General features: G+C 35.3%; 1 protein-coding gene across 3 annotated transcripts in view; it reads left to right on the top strand.

The window, feature by feature from the left end:
* The window catches only part of LOC121429430, an 81,735-nt gene extending 67,674 nt beyond the window's left edge, over window positions 1-14,061 (top strand). For 2 of the 3 annotated variants that reach the window (XM_041626415.1, XM_041626417.1), the window contains 6 exons: window positions 1,176-2,185; window positions 4,421-4,723; window positions 5,651-5,809; window positions 6,812-6,941; window positions 7,944-8,051; window positions 12,186-14,061. In XM_041626415.1, coding sequence (XP_041482349.1) covers window positions 1,176-2,185; window positions 4,421-4,723; window positions 5,651-5,809; window positions 6,812-6,941; window positions 7,944-8,051; window positions 12,186-12,538 — 2,063 coding nt within the window. In that variant the 3' untranslated portion in view covers window positions 12,539-14,061. The remainder of the gene's footprint in view (window positions 1-1,175; window positions 2,186-4,420; window positions 4,724-5,650; window positions 5,810-6,811; window positions 6,942-7,943; window positions 8,052-12,185) is intronic. The other variant, XM_041626418.1, reaches the window with a different exon arrangement.
* Window positions 14,062-20,227: the final 6,166 nt, after the last annotated feature.

Below are 20,227 nucleotides of genomic sequence, written 5' to 3'. Positions count from 1 at the left end.
TTGCGAGCAACTATGGAAAGCCATCAAAGTCAACATATAAAATGCATGTTTGCTCAAATTTTTTCTAGATATGAATGTATATCCATGAATTCATTGATTTTTTTGACAGTTTGGTGCGTTCTCCTTTGTTTACAAAGGACATTTTGCAAATTTCTTGTAGAAAAAATTATGACACTGATGGATTTCCATAGAGTTACAATTGATTGGATCAATCATAAGACGGCCCTGATGTGTGGTGTGTCAGTATGTTTTTTATTTCACATTCAAATGACTAGAATTCTAATTGGAGGTATCATTCAACTTGATCCTGTCTCTATGAGATCAGGGATGAATACTGCTGTAATCCTAAAACTTTGCAATATTTAGCAAGGATGCAAGTTTTTACAAGTTTAAAATAAAAGCATGTGTTGTCCTTCAAAAGGAAATTAATTTTTCTATTGATTTTAACAACAATAATAAACTGCATAGCTACAACAGTTATATGCAACAGGGTTCCCATCAGGGAAAATTATTTTATTTTTTTCCAGTCAGGGAAAAATTAGGGAATTTGATTTTAAAAATACCTCAAATTAGGGGAAAATCAGGGAATTTTGATCGGCTCAAAAGCACGTTAGTCAGTCAGACTCTGTTATATTTTGTTGCATATCAAAACAGCATTCATTGAATGACTGGTTACGGTGGTTAGTTTTACATTATTGTTTTTATACTGAAAATAAATGTAATTCAAAAAACTTAGAAAACATGTGAAATCAGAATAGGAATTATCAGGGAATTTTTAAACTCCATCAGAGAAAAATCAGAGACATTTGTTTTCTTGAAAATCTAGGAACCCTGTGCAAAAAATCCCCTGGATGTTTGTTATCATGCATAACATGTAAAGAATACAAGGGTTTAAAAAACATATATATATATATATACTTTTTACAAATATAGTATAGTGTTTTAAATACATGTACACCTGTATATGTATTGTCAAGGCTTCTGGATCTTCACTATGTTAGCATAGTACTATGCTCAATTTATTTGATGCAAATCTATCCATTGATAATCAATTATTTAAGTGAACACCAGTGACAATTAAATTTGTATTCATGTAAAAGTAGAACACCATAACAGATCAATTGACATCCACAGGACATAGAGGTCACTCTTTAGATTATTACTTTCCCCCGCAGGTGGTGAGAGTCAGGCAGAACCCATTGGCATGACAGCAGTGGGAGGATCCAAGAAAGGGATCGCCATGCTGCATGACCTGGGTAGCAGCGTGGAGCTGGATGACAAAGCCTGCTACGAGACATCACCAGATACACCAAGCCGAAGACGTCAGGGAATCAACCGCCTAAGTCTCGCGGAGGAGTTAGCAGCTATGGAGGAAAGAATTATGGAGGATTCGGTAGATTTTGACTCTCAGAACGAGGAGAGCGACTATTATGCAAGCTCTAGTTGTGTGACCTCGCCCGAAGGGGACGGCGGGGATGGGAACGAACACATCGGCAAGAGACCAGTGGTGTCCCTGTCCAGGAATATAGGAGGGAAACAAACTCCCAGCCCTAGTGAAATGAGGACTACAGAGGGCTCCCCTCACATTGAGTCGTTTGACCAGAATAAAAACACAAACGATTTCAACGCAAACGCTTCTTCCTTCCTGATGGAGGAGACAGAACTCAGCGAGGCTCTTGCAAAACTCAAGACTAAGTTAGGTACGGCTTACATGGACAACGAGACCCCTTCCTCAACCCTTAATCCCATTTGTGGGGAGCAAAGCATAAATAGAGTAGGGGAAACGACTCCCAGTGAAAGCAATCCAGTGACACATTCAATGACTTCCTCCGTTCTGTGCAGCACCACGACACTGACTCACAGTCCATCTAGCCAAGTGCACAGTTCCACAGACACAACAAGTGCAACGGTTACGACGAGCGTGACGACTACGACAACATGCAATCGAGGCACGAACACACAGACTCTGGTCACGAGCACCGCCACCACTGCACCTTGTTCGAACTCTGACCCCTCCCTCATTGGGAAGAGGTTGATAAGGGAAGGTGGGGCGCCCCCTAGAGGTGGGGTATGTAAGAGTTTATCTGGCATAGAGACAGCCTTGCCTGTGTTAGATTGGGATTCTCTGGAGAAACACCTTGCTAAAATGGAAAGGGAAGAAGAACAGCAACAGAGTGCTAAACAGGTTTGTAACAAGTTCTTCCAATCATTTCAAATCATCATTAATATTATGTAGTCCTCGTTCATTTGTTCCATCCTTTTATGTTCATTCCACTCTTCTGTGTGTGGGACTAACTTTCAGTTCAGCTTAGGTTCTCATATGCATATGTGAATTTTACCAACTTGATTGATAATATAATTGAATAATATAAGGATAAGAAGGGGCGGATCAAGGATTTTTCAAAAGGGGGGCGGCACATTTTTCCGAGGAAAAATTTGACAAGCAAAAAAATAGGGTTTTAACCAAAAGTGAAGGATATTTCTTCCCAGAAAAAAAAATTGACAAGCAAAAACAAAAAATCATGTTCAAAGGGGGGGGGGCACACTTCTGTTTAAACTGGATCCACCAGAGGATAACGTAGCTACACAGGTGATTTAAAAATTCTACATTTGTCAATGAGATCCAACCAATGCTTAATGCCTTTTAGAGAGAATGATAACACATTAAAGATCAGTTTCAACATAAACAGAGGATAAAGAGAATCAAGCCATCCCCCAAATGTTCCAACGAAGTCATTTACGAAATGAGAAAGTGATAAAAGTTTGACATTTCTCAAATTTTTTTTATCCTGGAGTTGTAGAGTTGTATTTCCTATCCTGTCCCTTTGAAGAAACATTGCCAATTTGAGGATCACCATCAAAAGAAAACTGACACTTTTCAAACTTATATAAAGTTCTTATATTTCATAACTGATTTTGATAGAGGTTTTTTCTTTTTAATTGCTTTGCTTATGATATTTCCCCAAAGTTTTGGTGCCTCTTTGGCTTTTGATGCCCCTTTTCATGTACTATATGGTGAATTGATGGACAATCATGATAATGGCAATACAAGCACTCTGTTGTAGCACATGCCAAATGTATCCCAATGTGCTCTTTGAAAAGGACAGAAAAGTTAAGAAGAAGGAATGAATACTTTAATACTGGGAATCGTAACATAAAGCTTTTGTAGTGAATGATGCTGCAATAGATTTGTATAGTATTTGCACCTAGATCAATGCAATCAGTTGCAAGATCAGCCTTGCAATCAATCCCTAAACATTGTGTAAAATTACTCGGATCCAGATAAAAGATTTGATAGATTATTACACAGTGATAAACCCTGTACCACAAAAAGCATTGAGAGATCATCTCAGATAATTCTTTACAGTATTTTTATTCAATATTATTGAAGCAAGGAAAGGGACTCGAGATAATCAGGCAGTGGATTTTTATTCATAGAATTCCACCAAAATGAAAACCTATTGTGAGTCTGTGTGTGTGCAGTAAAAGCAGTGATTTATTACTATTTGAGTGATTTTTGCATCTATACAGTCTGAATACTTTTGGCATTCAGAAGTTGTTTTGGTAGCTAGAAGTTAGAGAAATAGTTCATCTGAGTTTAGGAAGGAAGTTATATTAGGCCAAGCATGTTAGGGTTATTCCTGCCTGTCTGCTTGTGTACATGGGACGAACACTATATAGTGGAGTGCTGTTCACTGCACAGCTGCTAGAAGGACCATTATAGACCTGTTTTGAACACTCAGAAAATATTTATTCTTGTACACTTATGCTCTTTTGAATGAAGTGATTTAGGGATGGTGAGTATATATACATAAAAGTGCTGTAGTGTTGATCTTACAATTTGTTTCAATATTGTTTTCAACGAATTAGAATGTAAACTGCACATCTGTGCATCAGTGGTGAAATGTAGTAATACAATGCACAGTGCCAATAATTTAAATTGATAAAACTTTGACTGTGAGTAAACTGTGTATGGTATACGTATGTGAAACACATTCACAAATCAAGACCTTGCATATGTTAGGCTAACATTTGATAGTCTGTGAATTGCTGATACACTTACATCAGGGGCAGATCCAGGATTTTCCAAAAGGGATCACTTTGTACAGAAAAAACATTAACAAGTGCCCCCCCCCAAAAAAAAAGGGTGATTGATAGCCAGAATAATTTGACAAGCACAAAAAAATGGTCCTCACTTGAGTATGAACGACATATTCCCCTGCTATGACTCTGACGTACATGTATTAAACTTTTTGCGTCCAAATATGACAAAATTAAATACATGTTCTTGCTCAATGAAATTCAACAATCATAATAATTTTTTTTTTTCCTTTAGATTTATAATATGATGCCTAGAATAAAGTAGAAAAAATGAGAGATGAATGAAATAACAGTTTTCTTCACTTGTCCTTGCAATCAGTCCCAGAAGAACTCTCGTCAGGAGATCCTCCGCAAGCTTGCCATGGGCGCCGACGAGGAGGCAGAGGGCGACATTTACGGCAAGGGACGGGATAAGCTCTCCGCGCGTCTCCAGGGCGGCATGAACCTCCAGATATGCTTCGTCAATGAGAACCTGGACTCTGATGATGATGAAGGGTCGAAGGTCGTTGCCATGCCATCTAGCAGCACTATTCCTGGTCCTATCGTAGGCAATAGGGACAGTCGTTACCTCTTCAGTCGGGAATGCAGTGCAAGTAGTACCAGCAGTGCAGCTTCACCAAAGGTATATAAGGTTGAATAAAAATTGTTATAAAATGGTGATATGGATCCTGGTCAGTTGATGGGCTGAAATCTGTCATGTGACCATACATTAATTGAGCTATAAGCAAGTTCATCTGGTATTAACTGGTACTAATGACCAGTTCAATTGACCAGTAAGGGTCTTCAGATGAGGATGGTTGATAAAGGTATTGGGAATCCATGCCACTATCTTCTATGAACATGAAAATCCATATTTCATTGTTTGAAATCTGAAATATGACATACAATACAATTCATTTTGTTCAGGCTTTAAAAAGATAACATTCACTAGTTACTTTTGTAATAGTTCAAATGGTTAGAACTGTTCTAAAGTAGAACTGTTCTAAAGGTACCTTTTGTAGGTACATCATGGTCTAGTGGTTAAGATTATTTTCTTTCAATCTGAGGGACGCGAGTTCGATTCCTAATCGTGGTGTGTTTTCCTTAAGCAATAAATTAGCCCACTCAACCCAGGTTAGGTAAATGGGCACCGGCAAGAACTAATTCCTCAAAAATCTGTGAGCACCGGAATCAATAGACTAGCTTAGCCGGGGTAATATAGGTGCGCCTAGAGCACCTAGTAAGGAGGACATGTGCACTATAGAAATCCTATATTGTTATTTCTATTGCATGTGATTCTTACGAATGACATCAATGTGTATTATTTATATACTACTATAGTAAATTTGCCATCGAGTTGTAATTACCGTGGTAATAATACTCAACGGTCAATCAAAATCAAGGATTCTATTGAAGTTAGTATTAGATGGTAAAACTACCATACAAGTGCAAAGGGGCTCTGGAAAATGTTAACTGTCAGTACTCCAGAATTGAAAGTACTATATTCATATTTTTCTTCTGATTCTTTTTATTTCACACCTCATTTCCATGTTTGTCTCTCTTTCTCCAGGCTCCATCAGTAACCTTTGAAGATATTGAAGATTTTGAATCCAAGAAAGCACAACTCCAGGAAGAGGCAAGGATAGCCTGGGCCAAGGCAGAACCACTGGCTAAACTACAGATGGAACTAGAGAGGCAACAGAGAAAGACCTCACCTTCATCAGACTTGGTAAGGTGCCCTCTCCTCTTTCATCCCACCATGATTCAGATATATGGTAGTGGATCATATTACCGAAAACTTTTCATGAATTCAATCATATCAAACACATTATTCTCATAAAATTCATCAAATTTTCACCATAAATACACAATTACCTACAAAATATAAATATGTAAAATTTTTGCCGAAATCACTTTTCTTATTTCCGATATTAGCTTCCAATCGGACCCCTCTTCGCATGTGAAATATTTTTGTCAATTGAAAAAGGTATCATATTACCGAACGTGTGCTTTTTATGGGAAAATTGAGAAAACAACAAAATCACTGATGAGCTATTTTGACCATATTTTGATATTTTTAGAATATCAAGACTTTGAAAATGTGTTTTTGACCATTTTTCATCATCTTTCTATTCAAGTTCCCTTTTGAAGGATGTTGCAAAGTTTTGAGCGTATGAAATTATTTTCTTACGCATATGATGCCCGCGTTCGGTAATACAAGGCCAGGCGGTAAAATATTCACTCACCATACTGAAAAACAATTCATCTCCCCATTCATATCATTGCCACCCTCTTGGGCTCAATTCTGTGATTTTTACCAGGGCCCTGGGAACTAGTGTGTTAATATGGGGTGCTGACAAAAATATGACAAGCAAACATAAAAAAATGTTTTGGAAAACATGGACAAGCAAAGAAAAAAGAAGAAAAAAAAAGTTTTTCATTACAAAATGTAGGTGATTTGGGTCAGGAAAACTATTTCACAAGCAGAAAAGGTTTTCACTTCAAAATGAGGGTGCTTTTGATTAAATTTCTACATTTTAGCATACCTGCCTGATATCCAGGGGGGTGCTTCAGCATCCATGCAGGGCCATGATTGGTACCTGTTTGGGGGATCATTGAAAACTACAGAGGCATTCCTTTAAAATGTTTCATGAAAGTGGGTTTTAGATTTTTGTACAAATTACATCATCTTGAATATGTATTTTTATTTTCTCTTTCGTTCTTCAAACAGTGTCATTTATCAGGTCTAGGTGATCTACCGATCAGTCTTCTTGGCAAGCGGTTCCAGTATAAAACCTTGAGTAGAATGTCCGTCAGCAAACTCCAAATCATCCTCAATGATCTTCACTCACAAGTTGAAAGTAAGTTCCTCAGATAGGATGCTCAATAGAAACTCCAAACCACCATTAATGATATTCACTCACAGGTTGAAAGTAAGTTCCTCGGATAGGATGTTAAATAGAAACTCTAAATAATCCTTAATGATCTTCACTCACAAGTTGAACGTTAGTTCCTCAGATAGGATGTTAAATAAAAACTCTAAATAACCTTACTGAACTTCACTTTCAATTGAAAGTAAATTGTTAGAGATTGATACTGAGATCTATATTCTCCCCATGAGAATATTTTGCTATCTACTCTTACGTTCTTATATTCTTATGTAGCGCAGTAGAATATTATACAGATATTGCCTACCTAGAGTTTGAATATAACATTTCCTCTCCCCGACGGAGTTATATTTTTCCCAAGGGATTATATTTTGCCCGAAGCGCGCAGCGCTGAGGGAAAATATTACCCCTAGGGAAAAATATAGCTTCGGAGGGGAGTTGAAATGTTATTTATTAAAACGATAGACCAGGCAATATCTGTTATATTATATAGTATATGTGGATTCGCCATCAGAAATTTCATTCATCATCTGGCTCAAACCCGAAATTCTTGCTTCAGCTCTGATCCATCTACGTCATAATAGATTTTTTTTATAATGCATCAAGCGCGTTCTTCATTCAATCGACGCGTTAACATTAGCGCGTACATTTTTACACTTGTTACGCAACTTGTATGCAGAGAGTGACGTCACCTTAGTAAATATAACGCTGCAATTGAAAATACAACGCAGTATATTCCCTGAGGTGACGTCAAAACCTGGAATATAACAAATGCGATCCTCGCAGCTATGGTCACGTGATGGCGTATTGACCTATCACTGATTCGAATCTACATAGCCTATGTAATATAATACTTTGTGCCATAGTTCTTGCACTCAAATCTCTGTTATCAATATCATACATACTCTTTGAGAAGACACATATTCAACAGGAGCAAACGAGCCATAAGATGTACTTTTCATCTCTCCCTTTCAGGACTAAATGAGGAGCTGGTGCAGTGTCTGCTGGCGAGGGACTCCTACAAGAGGGAACAGGAGTCAAGACTCATAGACATAGAGGACCTGAACAGGTGGATTAGAATGAGTGAGTCGGGGGTTCCAACCAGGATGCATCGATGATAAATCCATTGTCCAAAAGCTGTCCATGGTCCTTGTTACCTTAAAGGCCACACCCCACCCTCATTTTTAAGAAACAGTAAATAGTCTGGTGGGGTGGGGTTAAAGGGGTCCCATGGAACCCATATGAAATGGGGTTGGAAAATTATTGACAGCTGTATGGGCTTGTATATCTGTAGGATGCTAAGTTTCAGTGATATCTAAATTTCCCACAGGGCTTCTGTAGTTTTATCAAATCCATGAAAAGTGGAAAAAAGAAATTGAAATTTAAGCTATTTTTATAGGAACCCAGGTAAGGGGACTCATACCTTTTTCATCAAGCAAAATTTTGGGAAGAGTTGGGGAGATTTTATATTTGTTAAACTTCCTAGATCATTGTTAAATGGGTTTAGCAACATGAATTTTTCCGTTTATAAACACCATCACTGGTGTATTTGTAAAAACATATTTATGGATGGGTAGTTTCTCCATCTCTGAAATAGATCTCATAAAAAATACATTTTGCAGGAATTAAGAAAACTAATGCTGGAAATAATAGCAAGGGATACTACTAACTTGGAATGACCATCATCCCTAACTTTTTTTGAATGTATCTAATATATGCATGGTCATCAAATCTCTCTTTATATTGTGAGAGAGAGAGAATCAATTTTCATACAACTGGACACCATGTGATCTATCTGTGAGCTGACTGTCAATGCTGGTAGATGTGACCTTTCCTTTATTGTTGACTAAACTTTTAACCACCTCAGGACAGAAAAAATATATAAAAACTTGTTTGCAAATAGATGGGTCATCTAAATATAGTATCACATTCAGATCACATTGAGTGCAGTATGAATATATACCACAATTGTCATTTATACTGAATATACATGTCTTGCCCTCTGTTTGAATGTGTATTGTATTGAATAAGTTCTGCTATTTTGAATATTCATGATGTTGTACATATTTATGATGTTATGACTGTTTGCATGTATTGGAACATGAGCATGTTTTCATTCAAATCATCATGTAGCTACTAACAATCATTTTATTTCGATATGCATTTTATAACTTGTGTGTCTGTGTATAAAGCATGATGTGTTATAGGTCCGTATTCTGAAGTCGGGTTTGAAGTTGTGGTTTAAGTATGGATGGCCAATGGTGTCATAAATCAATAACAATATGATTTCAATGTATCAGCTCATTTTTCTCTCAAATCAGTCTTAACTGGTTCGGAAGGATAAAGTAGATAGTTTTCTTCGCCATTCATGAGTAAGGAAAGAGCACAGTAATCATAAAAAATATACAATGTAAGGAAAAATTTTGACATTGTTGGCTTTCCATAATTTTGGCACAGAGTGGTCTAAGTTAAACCTGACTTCAGAATACGGACTATATTGTCTAACAATTAAAACAATACATATATTATATGGGCTGTGTTTCATCATGCTGTCATTAATATTACGCTTGACTTTAAGAACAACTGAAATATTGAAACCAAAATTGGCTTGTCTTTTTCTTTTCAGTAGCACAAGTTGAATCTTACTCTATTAAACATTTGAATGCAGATTTTGCTACGGTATTTGAAGTATGATCATGCTTTGTCGAAATATGAGGAAAACTTGGGCTTACATTTCGATACTGTCGTGTTTCAGTTATTCATAAATTCAATCATAACTTGATAAACAGCTTTATGAAACAGTCCTGGATCAAGCAAATCCATCATGTACTTGTAATCACATGTTGAATTTGACTCATAATGTAAAGAGATATGATACCTCACATGATTATATTCTATGATTTATTCATGAATTTAAATTCATGGCACAGATATGAATATTTCAGACTTTCAAATATTACTACAACTTTTCCAATTTGTTCAAACTTTAACACAATTGCGGAAATGTTTATTGCAGAGAAGTGCAAGTACATGGTTTTGCAGATTTGGGTGATACTTGTTCATTTGCCTGCTTTTCATTTGTGTCCACTACTACAAGTAGTACATGTATATATGCATTCATCATTTTTGTTTATGAACTCAACTTGTCATTTTTTTCCTTCCTCTTCCTTCCTTTCCTGTATCTGTAAAATTATGGTGGGTTTTAACATTCAATTTGGTCTGGTATGCGGAATCTACCAAATATGGGGGTCTTTTGCAATCAATATTTTGTAATACTCATAATTATGATGCATTGTGTTGTCATAATGCATGATAAAAATTTTATTCTTGGACCTTGTCCTTTTTTCAATTTTTCTGTGTCAATTGAATCTTTGCTCTGGGGTCTATTCTTTTAATGGTGATTGCTGAATTTTCCCTAGCAGGATTTGATTTGGAGATTTAATTATTTCCTGCATCATGAATGATTCTATCACACCCACCTGTATGTTTCTTCTGTTTCAAGAAGGGTGGGTTCTTAAATTGTAAACCAAGATGCAAAATATACATCTGCTTCCCATCTCAACGAACAGGGTCTAGCACTTATACTCCAATATCTAATATGCACCGTTGCAATTATGCTCATGTTGGGGTTATTTTCTCTGCTGAATATTCTATAATATGGAACTTGTAGATATTTATCTTAAATTCTTTGTGTATGATAAAATAATTATTTTTTACACATTGGTGTACAAGTAGGGTACATGTATTTATTCTTTCTTTCATGTATTACTCCCTCTCCCTATTTGGCCCTCCCTCTCTCCCTCTCCCTCTCTGTTTTTCACCTGTGTTATCTGTTCTCTCCCTTTCTGTATGTCTCTCTTCCCCCTCTTTCTTCCCCTTCTCTCTCCCTCTCTCTGTCTCTCTCCCTCTCTCTGTTTATTCTAGTCCCACTAGACCTCATCAAGTAGCATGCCACTATATAAACAATCCTCTTGGCTGAATGCATCATAAGATAACAGCATGCAATAATCATAATATTCATATTAAGGCTTGGGTAACTAACATGAGATGGGAGAAAATAAGTACTTATAAAAAAAATCCTTTAAATATAGATAGGTTCTTAGAAACAAGTTTTCAACTCTGAAAGTAGATATTTAGTAAAACACTGCAGTAGTGCCTCTTTATCCAAGTTTCTGCCTTTTTCTTTACATTAAAAAAAAACAGTGGTTCGTTCGATGCACCTTAGTTGTAAACCCTGCTCATTGTGATGACCCAAACAGGTCAAAGTTCAAGGTCACTACTTCAATTCTTGCAATTGTGAATTCTTACTCGTATCATATTGATGAAAATGATTTTCAGACCGACTCCCATTTTCGTTAGAAAAATCTTCAATATTTCTTGATGATTGTCCACTTTCAAAACGGCAAAACTTAAGTTATCCTGAATTGATTATCTTTTTTTCAATGATCTTTGACCTTTGACCTGGGTTGGGCCATTTATTATCTTGAAATGATTGTCACTTTCATTCTATTTCATTTTATTTTGTGCGTGTGTGTCATAGATGTTTCTCTTTTCTCAAAAACCTTTTAGATGTGGTGTTCATCAAGTGCCCATGTTATGTTGATTCAGGCTCTTTTCTCTCTCTCTAGTTTGCAAGTATTTTTTTTCTTACAAAAGCACTGCACTGCTTACATTTTTACATAGCTGTAAATGAAAAAGTATAAAATACTAGTCAATTGAAATAACATTATATAGACTTTTGTAATGAGAATTGAAATAGTCACCATCAGAGCTAAAAATGACTCTGGAAAATAGGATATTTTATCTTCTTTATTATTTCTTTCTTGAAAATTTGTTTATGATCTTGATGCCTACAAAAATCAATTCACATATTTTTAGGTATGAGTAATACTGAAGTCGTCCATACATGTTATTTTCATGATTTTATTGCTCTAGTCAAATTACTTCACTGCATTTGGTATAAGCACATTTCTTTTATGTCTTATTGTTTTGTTTAACTTGAATAAATATAATATGCAGTTTCAAGGAGATTTATAGTCATTGTACCACCGCTATATTGTTATTGTTTTGTTAATTGTGATATGATTTGATTTGTGGTTATACATTGTGTTGTTGTCATATTGAGTCACTTGTCCAGAATTTTACAAATGTTTTGAATCAGTTGATTTTTTGTCAGTTTCCCATCAATGCTGTCATCTTTTTGTTTCTCCTGATTAGACTTACAGCAGAACAACAACAGCACGCTCATCAGCAAAGAGTCTCTCGGGGACGATGGCCGTAAACAGCGCCACCAGTACGAGGCTCTTCTACGTCTCCTAGGCAACACGCTGCCCGCATCGGGCAAGAAGTGCTTCTGCGGGGTGAGCCGTAGCTCGTCCGTGGTGTCCAACCGATCCGCTTCCAGTCCCGAGCCGGATTCCATCGGGGGTATCAGACCAGCCCCCTTGAGCCCCATCAGCCCGGGGAGCTGCCGGTCCGAGTCAGCTGTTAACAGCCTTACAGAGAGCCATGCCTCCAGCCCCGAAATGACATGGGTTCGACAGGCCATTGTACGCTACTGGCATAATTGACCACACATATATCTCTCCCTCTTGACCTTTACCACACCCTTGCACCTGTCTACCATCCCAATGCACCCCTCTACCATACCAATACACCCCTCTACCATACCAATGCACCCCTCTACCATACCAATACACCCCTCTACCATACCAATACACCCTTCTACCACTTGTGATCTACACCCCTACAACTCCACAAACTCAAGTTGCTGTTTGACTTCAAGGGACTCAAATCAACATTGTTTTTTGAGATCCCAAGGTTTTTGTGATATCATCTGAGAAATAAAATGATTGAAAGTTTCTTCTTTTTTCAACTTTCAATTTGTGTAATTTTGAAGTAGTATTTTCTAAAACTATGACACATCTGCAGGTGCTGATCCAGTCAAATTAGACATAATAGTTTAGAGGGGGCCAAATATTGTGCACCACAAGTAATACTGGCTCTGAAAAAGGTATTATGTCCAACCTGGTTGGATCTGCTACTGGATGAGTGAAAAGAAGTAACATTATTTCCATAGATAAATGCTCTAATTCACCAGTATTAATAGGATCTTGATGTATTAATGTCATTGGTAGTAATATGCTTGAAATCAAATAAGAGGGAGAGATACATGTTCTTATAATATAGTTGAAATAAATTCTTCATTCTTTGTCCATTACATTTCAATCATACAAATTAACCACATGCTTTTAAAGAATACAATCTCTATATTCATAAGAAATGCATATATTTGTATAAAAAAGGTATTTATTACATAATGTATAGCAGTAAGAATACAAAATGCACATCTTTTCAATCATGGGTTTGATAAAATGATATTGATCTAATCATCGAGTTTTGATGTGTTTTGATGTGAATTCAATGCTGCATGAGAAACTGTCTATTATCTAGTGACCACTTGCTTTATACATCACTGCTCTTTTGCTAGAAAGTAGTAGACAAACTTTAAATGTTCAATCTGCTGTAAGAAACTGGTAACAATACACTTGACAAGTATAAATAAAAGTAACTTTGTCTAATAGAAGCAACTTCTTTTCGTTTTATCAGCATCACACACTCAAATTATCATTTTTACATCATTGTTTTGCTTGCTAGAAACTCATCCAGAATTTCATAAATTGAATTTGCTGTAGGAAATGAACTGGTGGTTTTGACCTGGCAAGTTACAATTATTCTTTGGGATGGTTTCATCAGCATGAGGCTTTTCATAAAGTTACACATAATTTTAGGAACAACTGAAATACTGCAAGCTAAATGAGTTCTAAATCATTTTTAATCATATTTAAAGCTTAAATATGATTAAAATTCTTCTTGAAATCATTCTTAATGCAAGCTGTATTTTCCACCATAACTTGAATAGTCAATTATAAGAAATACAGTAAAAATTACTTGAATTGTCAATATATATATATTTTGCATCACATTTGGCACTCCATACTCCAGTCATTTTTAAGTTATCTGTAACTTTGTAAAACTCTTTAGGAAATACCCCCTTGCTTCTAGGATCCAAGAGGTTGAAAGAATGATTAGCAAAAACATATATAATTCATTTTCTTTTTTATTGTTGTTATTAATTTGTGAGCAATATTAATTACAATAAATGTTATTAGTGCTTATTGATTTGGCCCAAAGTACATACATTCAATTAATAAATGTTAAATTTGTGTCCATGTTGAAAACCATTAGTACATTAACATATTGATCAGTTACCTGGTACATATATTTTGATTGTCTTGTCTTTTTTTTCCTGAAAATACCTTATTATCCAATAAGCAAAATGCAGTTCAATTTGTAAATACATGTACGCAGTTTTTAATTAACAGAATATGTTGTAATTCTATGTACATGGTTTGTGTGTGTATATTTGAAACTTGAGTTTATTTTTGCAAAATAGCTTACAATATCATTTAATATGAATTACCTTTGATGGAAGAGCAATAAGTAGAAAATGATCTCAAATTTATTAGCCATGTTTAAGACTTTTTAAAGAATGTGTGTATCTTATTATGATAGCAACCATTCTAAGAGAACAACACCCTATGCTGACATGTTTTGCTTGACGCTATCACTGTATCATGGGCAGAGAAAGGGTCTATATGGCTATCTGAGGGATGACACATACATTTTGCTTTCTAGTTTGCTTCATTGCTTTCATTTTTATACAAGTAATGCAAATTATAATTGAAATATTTTTGCTTATGATTTTCAAAATAATATCCAATGCTTTCATTTATGCATTATTATTGTATATCAAATTATAATATGGTTATTTTTTCTTTATGCTTATATTCCTGTCATTGCCCATAATGTATATTTTCTATATGAATTGCTCATATTATTTGTACCAAGTGTGTGCTATATACCAGAGGCAATTAGTTTAAGTGCAAACTTAAAGATGGTATACAACTGAAGAAATCTTGTAGATATAACAAGGTTGGGGCTAAAGGGCATATAGTCTAGTCTCTAGATTAATGGGGCGCAAAAATGGCAAAAGACAAATAGAAAATAAAAAGAAATAAAGTTAACTTTGATTAATACCAAAGGAAATTGTCATGATAGGATGTGGTTTGAGCACTGTTCCCACTGCTCTGAACCCAGTTCTCACAATTTGTGTCACAGATCATTTTATTCCCACACACACAAGCTAGTTCATGTTTCTAGTTATATTGTAGATGTGAGCACATGGGTCTTCTTAATATCATGATCATAGTAATTGTATATATCTACAAAATCATATACCCTTTTTACACAGGATTTTCTTAGCCCGGACTATCGATAACCCCGTACTATCCTTAACCCCATACTATTTTTTTTTTCCTTTTCGCACATGCCAAATTGTTATTGCTAACCCCGGATAAGGAATGCTTGCTCTTCACATACGAAACTCGCTAACCCTGGACTAGTGGTAGCTCATGAATATTCACGAGCGTCGATGAGGAAAGTATTAAAACACGAATTCCAACTCGCTGACTTATGGCGCGCACTTTTTCTTATCGCCGTGTTAGCTGTTCATGACTATTCATTATGCTTACCTCTGATTGGACAACAGGGCCGGCTCTGTTGCGGGGCATGAATGGGAGCGCTTAGCCCTCTTTCGTTTACACTAGCGATCTTAACCCCGTACTATCGCTCTTAGCACCGCAATTGCTGGGATAACCCTGCTTTTTTGCAGGGCCAAATAATCCCGTATTAAAGGAAGGGTTAGCCCACTTTGCAAAACTGCTGTGTAAAAAGAAAGTGGGCTAAGCTTAACCCCGTACTATAGGTGGGGCTAAATGGCAATTTAGCCCCACCTATAGTACGAGGTAAAGAAAATTTTAGCATGTGTAAAAAGGGTAATAGTCATCATCAACAAATTTGAGCATCCAATAAACAGAGACCATGACATTTTAATTAATTATATATTTCTGCATTCATCGAGCCGAGGTATTGATTCACTGTTCCAGTTGAATTTTGGTTTGAATTCAGACTCTTTCAATAGTCTTAATTACTAGTCTAGAATGATTTTCCCTCTATATTTTATGTTTAAAAGAGCAGTTTCATTTAAGCTTGATCTGAGCTGCAAATATGGTTACATTTTGATTTCTGATGCAGTTGTCTTCCATGCTGAAACTGATTTTGTCAATTTCCATTTTGCCAATAAGTAAATAAATACATATGTACATTATATTGGATTCTTCTTGTATATTGATATTGTATAAACCTTTATATTTAGTTCACTCCCCTTGCATATATATATATACAAGTGTTCACAGTTCTACTTTGTAACATAAATAAGGAAAGTGCCATGTACATGTAGTCTGCAAACTCAGACTCTATAATGGCAAATTGATGTCAAGTTGAAGTTCTATTCAAGTCTGAATGGATTGTGTATTGTTGCAATGGTTTCATTTCACAGTGGTTATCAGAGCTGCCAAGTAGAATGGATTTTCAGAATTTAGTACTGAAAAATGAGAATACTGATGGTTTTATGCAAAATACTGATTTCTAAAGTTTTAGTTTTATGTGTTGTCCTATGGTATTTCTCTGAAAATACTGATTTCCTCGCCAAAATACTGATTTTCAGCTTTAAAAATATTAAAATTGGTTATGATGGTAAAATAGTAATGCATTGACAGAATCAGGTCATAGATTAAGATTTTGTGTCTGATTTATGAAGACTAATATATGTATATTATAATTACAGTGTATATTTTGGGAGACCTGTCATTTTTCGAAAAATGTCAGTTTATTTCATTTATTTATTACTTATTGACCAACCTTACCACATGCCTCAATTCTTTAGGCTCTAGTCATAAAAGCATGTCAGTAAATTAGAATGGAAATGATTGAACATTACAATTATTGTTTTTCAAAGGCAAAATGTATGTTTTAAATCCCTTTGGTAATCTTTGCTCATATTGAATTAATCAGGCTATTAAAAAATCTGTAGTTTGAATAGTTAAAAGGGGTATTAACTTGTGAATACTTATACTCTACACTAAAATTTGTAGCACAGGCTCACATTAACTCCTGCGTGCTGGCCGCATTGTAGCACTTGTGTTTGACACCTTTGCCACTTTCAGGATTGTGTATACACAAGATGTATGTAATAGCACTGCACTAATATAGATGCATATCAATATCATAAAGGGGCATTGAATCTATATGATTTATAGCAATACCAATATGATCACCGTTGAGTTCTTACTGGTCAGTTGAGATGATTGAATCAGGAAGTGTCACTAAAAAACAGTAAAACAATAATTTAAACAATACAAAATTGCATCATTTCATTTGATCTTGGGATCTGATATTTAGGTCATCTTACGTCATAATTTGTAGGTTTGTAGAAGTCGGGAGAATGAATGAATGGCAATAGAGGCATAGCATTTATCCAAGGATGAGGTCAAAGTGCACCATTATCAAAGGCACTTTCCCTTCAAAAAAAAATTAAGCAAAGGTCCTAAAATAAGTGGGACATGCACCCTCTGTGCCCCTCTGTCTGTGCCTGCATGGCGAGATGGAGGTTCAATATGAATGATGTACATGTATATTAAAGTCGTTTCTTTAAAAAGCAAAGATTAAAAATTTGAAGATGCAGAATTTCTTGACTTGTGTTAATCCAAAAATCAAGCTCAAATTGAAAGCAAATTCATTACATGTGTAGTGATATGAATCAAATTAATATTACGATTGGATTCTGCATGACAATGGAAGTCTGTGTGTAAATAGAGTGAAATAATGAAGACTTGTGTTTTTATTTTTCTAATTTCCATGAAATAATGCTTGTTGTATATCTTGCTTCTGTACACTATAGACCTCTCTCCTACTTAAATATGGAGGTCACATGACTTGTAAAATGCATATTATAAATAATAATAAATATTGATTATGAATGACTATGAGAAGTGATGACTCATTTTGCAAGATAATGATATTGTAATTATATATGTTGTATCATTAAAAGGATGAACTAAAAGTGACTTTAAAACTATGGTATTTGCTGTGGAAATTTTTCTTGTGTTCAGCAATGATCATGTTGAAGAAAAGAGTGATGTGTGTGTATTTGATTTTTGTCAGACGTGTATCAATCAGATATGATTATTTACGTCTGGGACCGACCTTTAACGTCACCATCCGAAAGACGCGACCAGGACTCGAGCCTCTGCATCAATTTGTAACTTCCCCACAGCTTGGATTTCAGGCGCACGCCACAACGCCCAGTTTGTATAAGAAGGGTCAGTGACCACAAGAGGGTAGTGGACACACCCTCCCCTATTTTTTTTAATTGAATCATGTACTAAATAACAAACTTGCCAAGTGGACTTTATTTTGTATGGCAATGTTATTTACTCTTTATTGACCGGAATGAAACAACACAATACAAAATAAATTAAGTCCAGTTGACAAGTTTTTTTCTACAAAACTCTTTGTCTCTTTCAGTCTCAAGTCTCTTCAAATCTCTGCATATTTCATTTCATTCCTCATCTTGTTACCCTTATCTCTTTCTCTCTCTCTCTGCCTCTCTGTCAATGTATCTCTCTATCTTTCACTCCCATCTCTTTATACCTCTTTCCATTTTGATTTACTATTCTGTCTTTTCCGTCTTTCAATACAAACAAAGAATTTGGTAATGAAGATTCAGATTTTTTATTTTAAATATTCTATTTTCCAAATTCCTTCAGATTTTCTAAAAAGTAATTACGGGTGCAAAAAATTTGAATCAGATTAATTCCAATAAAGGTCAAGTCCACCTCAGAAAAATGTTGATTTAAATCAATAGAGAAAAATCAGACAAGCACAATGCTGAAAATTTCATCAAAATCGGATGTAAAATAAGAAAGTTATGACATTTCAAAGTTTCGCTCATTTTCAACAAAATAGTTATATGAACGAGCCAGTTACATCCAGATAAGAGAGTCGATGACATCACTCACTCACTATTTCTTTTGTTTTTTATTGTTTGAATTATACAATATTTCAATTTTTACGAATTTGATTATTAGGACCTCATTGCCTGAAGCACAAAATGTTAAAATAATGGAATTCCACGTATTCAGGGAGGAATGAAACTTCATTTCACATGACAATGACGAGAAAATCAAAATATTTCATATAATAAAATACAAAAGAAATAGTGAGTGATTGATGTCATCAACTCTCTCATTTGGATGTAACTGGCTCGTTCATACAACTATTTTGTTGAAAATAAGCGAAACTTTCAAATGCCATAACTTTCTTATTTTACATCCGATTTTGATGAAATTTTCAGTGTTATGCTTGCTTAATTTTTCTCTTTTTATTCAAATCAAGTTTTTGTTGGGGTGGACTTGTCCTTTAAGCTATGTACATTTGAACTGTTAGCCACACTACTTTGCCAACATGATTCATCAGATTTCTTGAAAGAATATCTGTAAATAAAGAAGAAAAAAGGAATGATGGTACCCATGCTAGTCTAAAATTCCAGACCCCTTTGGAAGTAATTTGAAATACAAGCGACCTTGTCTATCCATTTCATTCTTTTTCTCTTTGTTTTCCCCTTTCCAAACCTATTTTTTAGGGTGATGACTTGCTTGGAGAAAATGAACTGTAATGTACGAATAAAATAATATGCAATATTCATACAGCACTTAATACAATGTATCTCATACTATTAAAATATGATAAAATAGAGCAACTGCTATGAGTAACCTTTACAGAAACTCTGTGCAATAAGTCAAATGTAAAATCTAACCTCAAAAATAACCCTAACCATTGTGTTTTGCCCATGTCACATGAGATTTGCTCAAGAAATACTCCTGTAATAGTTTCTAGGACAAAACTATAGGGGAAGTGTAGGATATAGGGTAGATTTCATATTTGAGTTTCACAGATTTCCATAGATGCGATTGCTACAGTAAAGCATCCAAATATCCTGCCTCCCATATCACTTTGCTGCAGCAGGGAACGAGACTTCTTGTATATTACTCAAAATGCCAATCCCTTACAATCATATTGTCCTTACCCCCAGGGTCGGATCCAGGATTTTCCAAAGGGGGGGCACATTTTCCCAAGGAAAAGAAAAGCAAAAAAAAACGTTTTCACTAAAAAATGAAGGTCATTTTAATAGTCTCATGTAAAATTTGACAAGCAAAAAAAAAAAGAGGTCCTCACTTGTGTATGAACGAAATATTTACATTAAAAATATTGGCTATGACTCTCAAAAGGGGGGGGCA

The sequence above is a fragment of the Lytechinus variegatus genome, chromosome 16 (genome assembly GCF_018143015.1).
Source record: "Lytechinus variegatus isolate NC3 chromosome 16, Lvar_3.0, whole genome shotgun sequence".
Classification (NCBI taxonomy): domain Eukaryota; kingdom Metazoa; phylum Echinodermata; class Echinoidea; order Temnopleuroida; family Toxopneustidae; genus Lytechinus; species Lytechinus variegatus.
Note: the sequence above shows the minus strand (reverse complement) of the source record. Positions and strands in the feature narration are given on the sequence as shown.